Here is a 14,204-nt window from a genome sequence, read left to right as displayed (position 1 = left end):
GTTGGTTTATTAGGTTAGGCATATTCATCCAATGTGTTAGAAAATTTAGTCTTTGATTTAGTTTCTTAAAGATCCATTAATTTTATCTGAAGTTAACAGTAAAGGCCAAACCTCTGTTTTTTCTTTAATTCTTTGCCTTTGCGTGAGCTAACATCTATCTGAACCTTGAACTGCAACCAAAAAAGTACATAAGTAATTTGGATTTGCTAATCCAGAACTACTTCCATGTTTATTCATTTCTAAAATAAGTAAGTAATCTGACATTGTGAGTGAGCTCATGTGTACTGTGTAAAGTCTGAAATACTTCTTGGTAGCTTTCGTATTAAAAAAAAAAAAATAAAAATTGCTAACGGTGTCTGATATTTCCATTCATGTCACAGGCGTTAGCATGAATACTTCAGGAAATCTTCCATCATCGACGCTGTTAAAAGAGAGCGGTAAGTTGATAAATAATAGGTATACAGAATTAATTCGGTCAGTTTGTGAAGCACTTGTCAAAGGCTTCACTGTTCCACCTGTCCCGTTTCTTCCCTATTCTTAAATCAAATACCTCTCCCAGTTAGTTGGATAGGTCCTTTTCCTAAATACAACTACTGATATTTCTTTTGGATTGTTTCTTGGGGGAGATTTTGACATCTGTGTATAATATTTTTCGAATATGAATAGTGTCTGTTTAGTTTGAGACTTGAAGGGTGCTATTACCTGACACACCATGCTCTTCAGAGCTCATTTCCCTTACTTGTGAGGTTACTGGTTCTGTAGAGCCCGAGAAGACTGTGTTTTCTTTTTAGTTCTTTTACACTTTAGGTTTGACTTGGTTTTGTGGGAGAAAAACTCCTTTTCCAGGTGGCACAGTCTGTCGCGCTCTCTTGCACCGCTGTGTTCTGCTTGTACCAGCGTGTAGAGCTCAGTAGGTTTCTGCCGTTGTGGAATTGCATGTTCCACTTAGGGCAGAAGCATGCCGGGCACTCCAGACCAAACGAGTTGTATCTTCTCTAGGTAGCAGATTCATGAGTTCAGACTTACAGGATGTTGGCATTTCCTGGAGTTTCAGGAGATTGGGTTTTTTCCAAGTGATGCTCCTTCTGTCTCTCAAGTGCCTGGGTCTACTTCAGCCTGTTGGGAACCCTCAGGAGTCACACAAATCTATCGTGAGGGTGTTCAAATTTTGGAAGAGGCAGAATCAACAGCCTGTGGAGTTGCAAATGAGGAAATAAACAAAATAAGTTTTAGTAGATGTTTCTAATGCTGGTTGTTTCTTGACGAAGGACCACCATTAAGAGAACTCACTGAGTAACCTTTTAGTAACTTCATATAATAAGCCTCAGTTTCACTTTTACCAACGTGCTTACGTCCTGCCTACCTGAGTTGGGCACGTAAACACAGATCTGAATACTTTGCTGAGCTGAGACTAATAAATCGGAAGATTCTAGGGCTCAGTTGTGTTGTGATTCCAAGAGACTATCCTAGGTGTTCTTCTTAGGAGGAATAAAAGATTTTAACTGCTGAAGATGGGAGTGAGTTATAACGGTGGTGGTTTGTTTTTATTTTTTTTTATTTATTTGGATATGGCTTGGAGGATGAAAGTTGGACCCACTAGTTCAGAACAGGTTTGCAGGTTATCAGAGAAGTAATCTTTTTTAATGGAATACGACTTCAGGGCAAACCTGAAGGGAAGCATTCAGGTAGTGTCTGATGGCGAAATGTTGGCTTTTCAGTTGACTGTCTGCAAACAACACAGAACAGAGTTGCCTCACCAGAAAGAGAGATCACTTTGGTGAACTTGAAAAAGGATGAAAAATTGGGCTTAGGTAAGTGGCTTTAAAATTGTTGTTGTCATGTGTGTTCCTAGAAGCCAAAAAACAAATTAAGTTTTCTGGTCTGTGTTTTAAGTATTTTTAGTAGGACTGAGAAAAGCAGTGCAGGCAGTAGCTGGATTTCAAAGGCATTTAGGATGCCGAAGCCTGGACTTCTACTTGATAGCGCCTGCTACTGATTTGTTGAGTGATGTTAAGCCAGTCTGTTTCTCAGTTTTTCCATATTGTAAGTGTAGAATAATATTTACACTGTGAACTAATCATCCTAAAAGTTGGCCTTTAAAGTTATCTCTGTGTTCAGGTGCAAGATTTTTGTCTATGGGGACACATCGCAGCTGCGACAGCTTGAAGGCTTTAAACAAAAAAAACACATTATAAAGCCATTATGAGCTAATTGCGGAGTGTTTTTCTTACTCTTATAATATCATCAGATGGAACACTAATTTGAGGTTTAAGGAGCCTGGAAGACGAGATATTTGCGTTCCATTCTTTCTTCTACTGCTGAGTTTTTTTCATAAACCCACATAATTTTTCCCTGTATGAGTAATGAATAATTTGGTGTCAGTATTGTGCTTTAGGGAGGCTCTCTAAAGTGTCCTTAAGGACATTGTTCTGTCTGTCATTCAAAAGAGGACTGTTGTGTAAATTTGAAGAGGGGAAGAAGCCTACAAGACAATAATATTTAGTGTTTACCCTGCACAGTAACTTAAGAGTTGACCAAAAAGGAAAGAAATTCATATGAAATGCACCATTTCTTCTCTTTCTTCCCCATGCAATCTGTGGTACTTTGCTGTTTTAGCTAGAACAGAGACGACCTGATATCTTCTATTTTCTTTTTTTTTTTTTCCATCTTGAACATCCTTCCCAGGTTTACCTGGTAGAATTAGCAGAAATAGATTAGAAGCCTCAAAAGCAAAGAAGGAGTTGAAAAACTCAGTTCTTTAAGACCAGGGTGAAACATTTAGGTGAAGCATCTAACAACAGAGAAAACCAAAATTTTTTAAGTGAGAGAAAATACATTTCATCTCGTCAGCAAATGTACACCTAATGTCATCTGTTTGTGCTTGTGTTTCTCTTGCCACAGTTGTCTTCTGTAGCCTTTGCTGGAGTTTTCTGGGAAGCCAGCTAGACACAGTCTGAATCGCTTGCTCAAAAACAGAGAATGCAATAAAGCTTAATCAAAAAAGCTTTACCATTTACTTTCATGTAGACTTCTTTGAGCTGCATAGTTTTCTTTTACTTTACATTTGTTAGAACGACTAAGTTTTTGTCGGTTCTGAAATACGGACTTGTATTGTGTTAAATTACACTGTCATCACTGACGTTTTTGCCTGCTTTGGACCTTTTTTAATAGGCTTTCAAATAGTCGGCGGAGAGAAGACGGGGAAACTTGATCTGGGAATTTTTATTCATTCGGTTATTCCCGGAGGGCCAGCTGATTTGGAAGGATCTCTAAAACCAGGTGAATAGTGTAAATAAGAAGAGGGGTGTATATATGAAAGAAAAGACCAAACATGTATGTAGTACCATTTCCATCTACGGCTGCGGGCGTCAGTCCCTTACAAATGCTGACCTTCGGTTACCTTCTGGATAATTTCTGAAAATTGGTGATACTTCTTTGTTAAACTATACGAAAACAAAAATCATTTGAATCAAAGTAAAAACGATAAAACTTGAAGTCGCAGAAAATTAAAGTTACACATAAAGGCTTTATTTGCTATTGTCTCTCTATAGATGCTTTGTAATTTCAATTTTTTAAAACTCCAAATCCGTACATTGATTGCTGGAAAGAGTGAATGTAACCTTATGGCTACTATAGCGGGGGAGGGAAGAAAATTTATTTTACTTAATATCTACCTTTTTTTCTTCTCATTTTAGTCTGTGCTTTGAACCGAACTGCGTATTGCTCATTTCAGTTCTTGATTTTTGCTTTTGCATCCATTTTTCTTAGAGCAGAAGAGAAGGTAGAAAGCAAAATGTGGAAAGGTTTGGCAGGTTTAAAAAGAGGAAATATTCATAACCAGTTCTTGTGGTTTGTTTTGGGTTTTTTTTAAATGATTAGGGTTCCCTATTCCAGCCTCACTTGAATTTTAGTAATTTTTAATCCATGCATTGTGTAGAGATTTTTCAGACCTGTACTCCACATTCTCACCGATGGATAAAAATGTAGATGTTAGATTGTATCTGAACAAACTGTTTTGTGCAGGACACCGACTAATATCTGTAAATAGCACAAGTTTAGAAGGCGTCAGCCACCACGCAGCATTAGAAATTTTGGAGAATGCACCTGAAGACGTGACACTCGTTATCTCTCAGCCCAAGGACAAGCTATCCAAAGGTACAGAGAGAAATATTCCTTACTAAAGAGCTGTTCTTTGAGTTTGAGCTCTCTGCCTTCTCTGACACCTTCTGTAAAGTACTGTCTGTGTTTCTTTAAAATTACTTATCTAATCAACTGAGATAGCTGTAACGCATCACCCTAACTGCAGTCACTTCTGTGGGCAGCCCCAGCTAGCGTATGCTTGAAATTGTGTTCTGAGACTGAACAAAGTTACGGTAACCTTTGGTGAGGACGCACCGGTTGTGTTGTAAACCGAGATTGTTCTGCATAATATGAATGGATAAAACCTTACGTGGTTGTCAGTTGAGAAGTTTGTGTCATACTGCGGATAAGCTATTACCAGCTACTGATGACTGTCTTGTCTCCTGGTTTTCAGCATCATCTAACGCTGCACACATCAGTAATGGAGCCAGGGGTTATTTAAGGAGGCCGTCGTCGGTGCAGGACAATGAGGCAGAGTCCTCTTCAGAAGAACACAACCGGTCCCGTGGTCACCAGAGGCCTGTTTCGGGGAGTTTGTCCGGTTTGTCAGGCGGCAAGCGGGATGGAAGCGTGAGCTCCCAGGATTCCAGAACTGAGAGCGCCAGCCTGTCTCAGAGCCAGACAGCCAGCTTCTTTGGCAAACGTGCAAGTGGTAGAGCCCAGCAGGATCCTCAGCATTGCAGCGAATCCCAGTCTGGGCATTCTAAAATGAACGAGAAGAGAAGATCCTCGTCTGACAGTACTCGAGGAAAAAATAAAAGGCCTGGGGTAGTGGAGTCTGTGGAATATTCCGACCGAGGGGATTCTGACATGGATGAAGCAACTTATTCCAGCAGTCAGGAGCAACAGCCAACTAAAAAGGCATAGTGTATTTTATATGAATATTTCCCATCAGTATAATAGTGGTAGTGAAATAGCTGACTGCCTGTGTGAATAAGGTGGAAGGATGTGGGGGAAGGACAGCCTAGCCTGCAGCTTATCCTTCTAATGGCAAATGCGAATAGCTGGTTTCTAATAGTTCGGTGATTTTTGTTCAAAATAAACAGAGAAAATCACTCCTGTAACTTGAAACAAACTTCCCAGCTTTCCAATGTCACGAGATGGGCACGTCTCACTAGAGACAGATTGTGCTTTGGGGTGAACGTATAGTGCCCATGTTGATTCTGCAGAAAACCTCCTTCCACTTCGGTGTGTTTGTCCAATGTGATCATAGTCTAGTGACCACCCCTAGAGGTAAGTTTATTCACCTGGCAGATAAATTTAAGATTTTCCTAGATTAAAGTAGTAGTGATGCATCTGGAATGGGTAGCTGCAGAACTCATTGTCTTTTGGGATTGATCTAATCCATGGAAAACTGCTCTTGTGTAGTGAAGTTTAGCAGCTAGCCGTGCTCTGAACAGAGACGGCTCGCTGCTTCACCTTTCCGACAGTACACGATGGCAAGTACTACAAATTAGTTCCGAACTTGCAGTGTTTCCTCTTTTCAGCTGATGGAGGTTATTCAGTCAAGTTGTGGCAGCTCCTGCAAATTAATCCAGCAGACCCTAGGCTGCTGTAATACTGAAGTACTGTAGTGTTTGTGTTCTGTGCCCAACTCGCTTCGACAATAAACTCGGCTGCTGAAGGCCGAGCGTGTTTCTGTGCTAAACCTGTTCAATGGCAGCAATGAAAGGGTTAAAGCAATGAGCCTTCCGAGTCTTACTAATTGGTACTTTGCCCTGTGGACTCCTTTTGGCTGCATCTGACTCAAAACCACACCCTTTAGGGTCTTAACTGTAAATTTCTGTTCTAATGGCAAATCATTCTCTCTTTTTGTTTTGTTTGTTTCTTTTTCTTCTTTTTTTTTTTTTTTGTTAAATAAAGGAATCTTCCTCCGCGAATACAGCAAACAAAATGAATTCTAAAAAGGTTACTGCAACACTTCTTAAACCCGGAGATATCTTTGAGGTTGAACTAGCCAAAAAAGATAACGGCTTGGGAATAAGTGTCACGGTACTGTTTGACAAGGTTTTTAGATGTTTTCTCTTTTTCTCTACTCCCAGCAACCCATTAAATTGCTAAATTACAAGGAAGCAAAATATTTTCTGGAGTCACTGTTAAGTATATAGTTTTACTGATGTGTGATTAATCTTACCAAAGCTGAAGAGTAATACTATTTTATATCCCTTTTCTTGTCATCTGCCCTTTAAGTAACTCTCGTTTGTTGTTTTATGGTGGAGCCCCAAAGTCCTAATAGAATCTTACCACAGACACTGCTTTGTGAGTACAAAAAAGCAAGATGGTCTTTGTCCTTTGCTACCCATGTGGCAAATTTACAAGGGAGAGAAATAAGACCTTCCCTGACGGCCATCGCAGGCAGCGGAAGCGGTGGTGTTAGTTAAGAGTATCTATGCACGTCCACACACATATACCACGTTTAGTGTTCTCCCTCTGCTGGGTAAAAGGCAGAAAGCAAAAAACTACTGAAATCCAAATAAGACCTGGCTGACGCTGCTTTCTTGCAATACAAGACAAAAATGTATTTTTAATGGACTCATTTCTCTTCGGGCTACAAAATTCTGAAGGTAATTTACATTTAGGGTCTGCCCTACTGCAGAGTGGCACTTCAGGGAAGAGGAGAGTGGTTTATAACTGAGATGCACACGTTTTTCACTGCTCCTATTCTTTATTGCATTCAAAAATACGTTTTGGTATTTTAATATTTAAATATTATCTCAGGTTGATTGATTGTTGGACTACACGGTAATTTGAAAAAAGAAAAGTTGCTTAAATTACAGCAATAGAGAGCAGTTATTGGCTGTAGTTCAAAACTGGTGGCTTTCACTGGCCGTCTACACCTAAAACCAAGTTGGCCTTTTCCTAAACGTGGCCGTACGGATAGGCATGTAGGTGGAGTGCCAATTTGCAAGCTAGCACTGTTTTCATATATATGGCTAGTATTGTAAGAGGAGCAGAATGAAATGTTGTTGTTTTAGCATCCCAGTATATTCAAAGTCATATCACTTTGTCAAGCTTACAACTTGAGACAGCTGGAAGAGCAAAGGTTCAGCAGGAGTTGGTTACTGAATAACATCAAGCCTGCTGTATGCTTGCGTTGGCTTTGTAGAAAACGTTAGAAGATGCCAACCGATGCAAAGATTTCCCTTAAAGGATGACCAAGAGGTATCTTGATTGACCCTTCCTATCTCAGCCTCCATTCCGCCCCTTGCATTGCCATCCTGTACGGTGGTGAGAAGAAGAGGTGTACAATTAGCTCTGTGTTTTAAGTTCTCACAGGTAATACTGTGTGCTTTGGGAGTGAACGTTAATACGCTGTTGGTCTCCCTCTGCCCTACAAATTTGTGGAGGAGCGCTGATAGTGCAGCAGTGAGCCCGAATCATACAATGCTTTGGGTTGGAAGGGACCTTTAAAGATCATCTAGTCCAACCCGCCCTGCCATGAGCAGAAAGGCTAAGGCCCTCCAAAACCAATACCATTTGAGCTTGAGCAGATTTTTTCAGCTTAGACCTTCAAACTTAAAGCGCTCCTTAGTTTCCTCTTACATCAGCGAGGGTGTATTGGAGTAGGACACTGCATGGGTATGCATCTTCTGCTTTGGCATGCTGTGCTGTCACACATCTCTGAGCTTTGATACGCGTGCAAGCATGTGAAGTCCGGCATAATGCAGACATGTTTCTGCTGAAGGACATTGGTTTGTTTTGGGTGCATTTGCATTGCGATGCATCGTGTTTTTACAATCTTCCCACCCCAATTTCATTCGTAATAAATTGCACTGCTGTGAAAACATGCTTTGCGTAACATTTTGGTGTTGATAGTTTGGCTGTTCTTTTTACGTGCCAGTAGCCCAAGTGCTTCCTGAGTACAGTTTTCCTTGTGTGACACTGTGTTTAATTCCCAAGTATTCTAACTGCAAAAAGACTAACAAATCCTATTTTTTGCTTTCTGTTTAGGGCGGTGTAAATACTAGCATAAGGCACGGTGGTATTTATGTGAAAGCGATTATTCCTAAGGGAGCAGCTGAAGCAGATGGCAGAATAGAAAAAGGTAGTATTTCACTTTTTTCAGTTGGGACTCTCAATGTGAAAAAAGGGCAGATAACTGCCTGTGGTGGACGTGACGATACGCTGTGGCCTAGGAGCTAGGAATTCTGTTGGCTTCCTTTCGTTGTACCTTTTTCACTGGGAAGAAGAGCTGTTTTTCCAAGCTACTGCACTTGCAGTTGTCATTTTAAATATTGCCTTGAGGACTGATTCTGCAGGCCAAGATTAAAAAAAAAGTGTGGAACAACTGGAGAACCAACAGAAAACTGCTGAGACTGTGGAGGGGAAAAATAGGAGATAGGCTGCAGGTTGTTTATTTTTTTTTTCCTAATGCAGCCGATGTTAATAGAGCACACTTCTCTGTTCCAGCCATGGAGAGAGAGGGGCTCTGTATTATTTGTGGCCGCCTTGCTTGGCACGCTGAGCAACTCAATACAAAAAATCACTGTAATTGTTACGGCTTTTCTTGTCTGTAAGCTAGGTCGAATTCTTTACTGAAGTGAGAATTCCCACTGTAGACTAAGATTTGGTTTTAATAAAGAGTCTGAGCTTTGTGGCGGGCTATCACGCTGATGGTTAACACTAGCTTTGACGTGGAGTTATCCCATAGAATCATTTAAGTTGGAAAAGATCTTTAAGGTCATCGAGTCCAACCGTATAGTTTAGTTGCAAAGTTCTCTTCTTGACTCGGAGTGTGGAGCGGAAGGAGGATTTACTTCAATAACTGTCCTTGTTAGCTGAGACTTGAAGGTTTCTGTGCGTCGTGTACATTTTATAGATGATGTTCTGCCTACTTTTTCTTAAATTGTTAATCGATCATTTGTAGGTGACCGTGTACTCTCCGTCAATGGGATTAGTTTGGAAGGTGCTACCCATAAGCAAGCTGTTGAAACGCTGAGAAACACTGGGCAGGTAAGACACTGGTGCTGGTTCTACTCCTATCTGTAGTAAACCAGATCTTTATGAGTGAAAAGTGGTAAAGGAACCTGAAGAGTGGAATTCTCCCCAGTGTCCTGGTTGTTTTACGTGTGCTTTCTTGGACTCCTTGGCTTTCTGGGCCTCGAGTCTCGCTGCCCACCCTAGTGAAATTCGAGGTCTGCATGGAATTGGTTTCTCCTTGTCCTTAGGCTTCATAGGAAGGAAGTCTAGATGCACGGCTTGGAAAGCAGCTGTAGCAGCACGCTACAGACGGGTCCCCAAGGGCCTCTGTATATGCAGCTGTGTTTGCATGCTGTGTCAGTAGCTTTACTTGAGTCTTGGCCTTTTTGGATAGCATTTGACTCTGTCAATGGTGTCTCCTCGTTTAGTAGTGCTATTTATGGCGGCCGCTTCATATGTGGCAGTATGTGCACACCTGAAAATAGCCAGTGAATGTACCCATTCAGACCTCCTAAGGACTACTATTTGTGCTCACTTTATAAAATGCTTTTCGCTCCATTCCCTGTACGCATGTGAAAATGACACTATCTTTGACATTTCTTAACCCTCTCACAGCCTTTTTGGAAGAAAACCCTTTCTTACTCTGTGTCGGCAAGTATCTTGCAGGTCCATTAATGTATTTTGGAGGTTGTCACGTACAGCCCTTAAAATAAGGAACAAATGGAGGGTATATGGGGAGGGAGGGGTCTATAAAGTTTGCTGCTGTAAAACTTAGGACCCTGACAAGTTAGAAAGAAACATATAGTCTAGACTGTGCTGTCTCCATGACCGCTGCCAGTTAACTGGAGAATGTTTCATCTCTTTAGGTGGTGCATCTGCTGTTGGAAAAAGGTCAGCTTTCAGTGGCCAAGGTTCATGCTCCGGTAACACCACAATGCACGCCTCCAAATCAGGTGGGGCAATGTGAGCCACAGGAGAAACCAGCGACAAAAACTACAAATGCCAAAGATTACAGCTTTGTCACTGCAGGTCAGGTCACAGAGGACTATTGTCTGAACTTTCAAAGCATCCTTTAGTTTTTATAATATTTTTCTTCAATAGAATAGAAAGACAGGAGAAAGAGCTGGTAGGCATCTGTACCGAGTCCCTGCACATAATGCAGTCTCTTCCTTTTTGTGCTGTTGCGTTTGTTTTTAAGATTTCCTTTCACATCTTGGTAACTTTGTTTAGTCACTATTAACTGTTTGCTCTCTCGCTGTTCCTTGTTGTTTCCCAATTTCACCAGCCTTCCAGGCCAGGGCTGTAGCGAGGTTGGAGTAAAAGGGGTGCTGCTATCTCTGGTGCTGCTAAGGAGTGCCAAGGGGAGGTTAAGATACTCATATATAAATGAGAGCTTCTGTAGGTCCTGCTGTTCCTGTTTAGGTGAGAGAAGACATCAAGAGCTGGGTGAAGAGAGAAGAGGGATTTGTGTAGCTGTCTAGAGGTTGGCGTATTTCAGCTTCTCTCGCTGGAGACCTGTGAAAGTGGAGGGAAGCCTACCCAGATGGGGAAACCGCTGCAGATACCTTTTGGTCTTCCTGCATGGGATTTATTCTGTCTGCCGGGAACTCCAGTTGCCGCTCTCGCTAATGTCTGATCAGTGGCCAGAAAGGTTGTGTCACTCTGTGCTTTAACAGGCTCCTTAATGGACTTCCTGGGGAACAGTATTTTGGAGACACCCTGGCTTTCTGTATAGTGTGGATGTTGTCAGGGCAAGCTAGCAGACTGAGAAGTCACAGTCAGCTTTTTGTCCTCTTTAAGCTGGAGGGATCTTTTAGATAACACTTGTGTTCAGTAAAGTGGAAGAACCCTATGAGGGGGAGAGTGTGCATTGTCGTGTCTGGAGTAAGAGCGCCAGCCACTTTTTTTTCAGGGCCAGCGTGCTGTAGGAAATAACAAATTAATGTTTCTTTTGCAGAGAACACATTTGAGGTGAAGCTGTTGAAGAATAGCTCAGGCCTTGGGTTCAGTTTCTGCCGTGAAGATAACCTTACCCCAGAGCAACTGGGCTCAACTATTGTGAGGGTGAAAAAGCTCTTCCCTGGGCAGCCCGCCGCAGAAAGTGGGCAGATAGAAATTGGGGATGTCATTCTGAAAGTGAATGGGGCATCGCTAAAGGGTTTATCCCAGCAGGTTTGTATCTTAGTAGCGAAAGTCATGCTGCGGTAGTCCTGAAGTCTTGGGGGTCTGCGTCTAACAATGAATCCCACTGTGACCATAGGAAGTCATCTCTGCTCTGAGGGGAACATCTCCAGAAGTCTCTCTTCTCCTTTGTCGGCCACCATCTGGTATACTACCAGACATCGATCCTTCTTTGTTGGTAAGGTGTATGGCATATGATTTTTTGGGGTTTTTTATTAAATTGCTATTTGAAGGATCATATAATCTGGTGGGTGGGTTAGTTAAATGCCAGATGCAGATGGAAAGATGGGGAGGGTGCTCACAGAAATGTGGTTCTTATAGTAAATCCCTCAGGAGTGTACCAAGAATTTTGTGGAAATGTGAAAAGAATGCAGGGCTTTAATGATTTTTTTTTTTTTTCCCCTCCATTTTGTGGCTTAAGACATGGGAAATCGGCTTAATACACTGTTTCTGTGCCGGGGGTTGCTTTGCAGCCCAATAGTTTGAAGTTGATGTCAAATAGAAATTGGCTTTTTGTAATGTATGTGAAGAACATTCTGCAAAACACCAGTTTGTCTGGTTTTGATGCATGTAAAACCAGGGGAAAGATTGCCATATTTACTTACTTGGAAATTAGAGGTGTCCCAAAGAATATTTTCAAAACGCTCCATTAAGTAAATCGAAAGAACAGAAGGCCATTTGGGGATACTTGGAAGAGGCGGAAATTAAAGGTGTTTCAGCAAAAGAAAATGTAGAGGGGAATTTGCCTGAAAAGTAGGCTTTCCATAATACAGGAAAGAGTAAAACTAATGGAGACAAGTCTTCAATTTAAGTTATTTTAATATCATTTCAAACAATAAAAGCCATTCAAGATTGATGACAGAAACTTAAATGTGCAAATACAAATTTAAGTGAAGTTAAAATTGGAGTAAGAGATAAGCAACTGAACAAACTAATAATAGCAATAACTAGTCCTGTTATGAACCTGTTTGTAGTACGGAATAACTTTAATAAAACAGCGCATGTATTAGAAGAAGAGAAAAACTAATAAACAAATGACAGTTTTTGTTTAGAACATTATCGCAGATCGGTGTGTTTGTGAACACAAGAATTTGGCCATAAAAGCATAGATGAAGCTTTTAAACTTCGTGCGTCTGCTAGCTGACATCACTCTTGGGAATGTGTGATTATTGGCAAAACTGTTTTTCGTTCTCACGGGAGTTAATAACTTGGCTGAACAGTCTCAATTTGGCATAAATTATCATAGTTTTTGTAGTCTGTTATGTAGCTTTTTGCTTGAAAGCTTCCCTGTTTCCCCCCGTGTGAGAATAGTTTGACTTGAGTTGCACTGTAACTGTCAGCAGTGTGTTCTGGTTGGAAGGGATTTCATGGTAATTGCCTAGATGACTGCTGGGCATAGCTTAAAGGCATCTGTTAGTAGGCTCTCCGAGGCTAAAGCCAAGAGTATATTTGTTTTCCTTGGATTAATTTGCAGTTCTTTAGCAGTATATGTTTCAAAGTTTTGCACGCTTTGTCTTGGCCAAGTTGCGTTGAACTTGGTGGAACTGTGCTGTGATACGTTTACACAGTTGAGGCAACATCTAAATGGAAGGAGCCATGGACTAACTGCTTTTGGTAATTTTATGCAGTCTTTGCAACTTCCTTTTGTCATCAGAACTGGAGTTTGATGAATCAAATGTCCTTGCTCTCTGTAGACTCCCATCCATTCACCCCAACAAGTATTTCCAGATGTCAGCAGAGAGGTTTCTGGTCCGACAAATGGAGAACAAGGTGACAGCTCAGATGAAAATGAAACTGCTGATCTGAGCAAGAAAAGGCTAAAATCTCCCTCTAGAAGAGACAGCTACAGCGACAGCAGCAGGAGTGGTGACGAGGAGGTGATAGACTCACCAGCCCAGGTGGGCCTTGGCTGGAGTTCTGCGCTGTACCAAACTTCAGATGAAGCTATGACACAGGCACATAGTCAGTATGAGGCACACGGTGGTCAGGAGGAGGCTGTTCGCACCATCTTATATTCCGATCAAGAGGCTCCTAGCAAGTCAGAGCTTGAGGACAGGTATGCTGTTTATAATGATCCTCGTAATATTGCAGAAGGTGTTTACAAAAGTAGTTTATTGGAGCTGTTGACAGAAATAGGTTTTTTTGTTTTGCTTTTTAGATCTGCATAAAGTTAATATTGGTCCATATATTCATTTATGGGTGACAGCCATGTTGTACAAGCTGATCCTTGTTTTTTGCTTGTTTATCTGTAGTAATCTGCCATTGGATTTGCCATTGATCCCAACCTGTAGAACTGTTCCTGATGTTACCACATCCGTTTTAATAAATGACTGTTACGCTGCTCCTGCTTCTGAGCTGACTCCGCACCTGGGAGGAATGGATTCATTACTCAGCCAGTTGGAAAAAAGTGGTGAAGAATATGAGCCAGTAATTTACTATTTCTGTCTTTCAGTAGCATAAATGTACCTACTGCTGTGGCCAACTGGAAGTTGTTTTAGCCGTGGTATGGGGAGTGAATTGGATAGAAGTTAGGCATATTAATTTATAAATGGGAGACTTTTAGGTTATACTCGCGCTAACCTGGGTGTGTGCCTTATAAATGGCACACACACACGTGCCATTTGTAACCCATGAACTGCAGCTGCTCATACAAATGTCTGCAGGCATTTTCTGTCTGGGCTCTTGAGGAGTTGGTGCGTTTTCCTCTGTGAACGTGGAGGCATCCACGTGTACACAGGTAGATGCGTATACGTCTATTTTGTGTGTCATTTCAGCCTGGAAAACTTGGCATTAAATACTTACCTACCTCTAAACCATGTACTCAGTCAAAGCTTAAATGGCAGCTATCTCGCTTCTGCCCTGTTAGTTTTCTGTGTGGTTGTTCAGAGGTCAGAGGCCAAGTCGGGGCAGCAGGGACATCAGGACACCCTGTTCTTTGCTGCATTTATATCTATGAATCCCAA

The 14,204-nt window shown here is 41.5% G+C and overlaps 1 protein-coding gene across 1 annotated transcript in view; it reads left to right on the top strand.

Moving 5' to 3' along the window:
• PTPN13 (protein tyrosine phosphatase non-receptor type 13) overlaps positions 1–14,204 on the top strand; it is a 97,075-nt gene that overhangs the window by 64,821 nt on the left and 18,050 nt on the right. The window contains exons 21-33 of the mRNA XM_059827003.1: positions 381–434; positions 1,719–1,811; positions 3,172–3,279; positions 4,024–4,155; positions 4,535–5,001; positions 6,004–6,132; positions 8,092–8,185; positions 9,008–9,093; positions 9,927–10,089; positions 11,018–11,232; positions 11,321–11,419; positions 12,936–13,297; positions 13,494–13,668. Coding sequence (XP_059682986.1) covers positions 381–434; positions 1,719–1,811; positions 3,172–3,279; positions 4,024–4,155; positions 4,535–5,001; positions 6,004–6,132; positions 8,092–8,185; positions 9,008–9,093; positions 9,927–10,089; positions 11,018–11,232; positions 11,321–11,419; positions 12,936–13,297; positions 13,494–13,668 — 2,177 coding nt within the window. The remainder of the gene's footprint in view (positions 1–380; positions 435–1,718; positions 1,812–3,171; positions 3,280–4,023; positions 4,156–4,534; positions 5,002–6,003; positions 6,133–8,091; positions 8,186–9,007; positions 9,094–9,926; positions 10,090–11,017; positions 11,233–11,320; positions 11,420–12,935; positions 13,298–13,493; positions 13,669–14,204) is intronic.

The sequence above is a fragment of the Gavia stellata genome, chromosome 19 (genome assembly GCF_030936135.1).
Source record: "Gavia stellata isolate bGavSte3 chromosome 19, bGavSte3.hap2, whole genome shotgun sequence".
NCBI lineage: Eukaryota > Metazoa > Chordata > Aves > Gaviiformes > Gaviidae > Gavia > Gavia stellata.
This window is presented reverse-complemented; position numbering and strand designations above follow the sequence as displayed.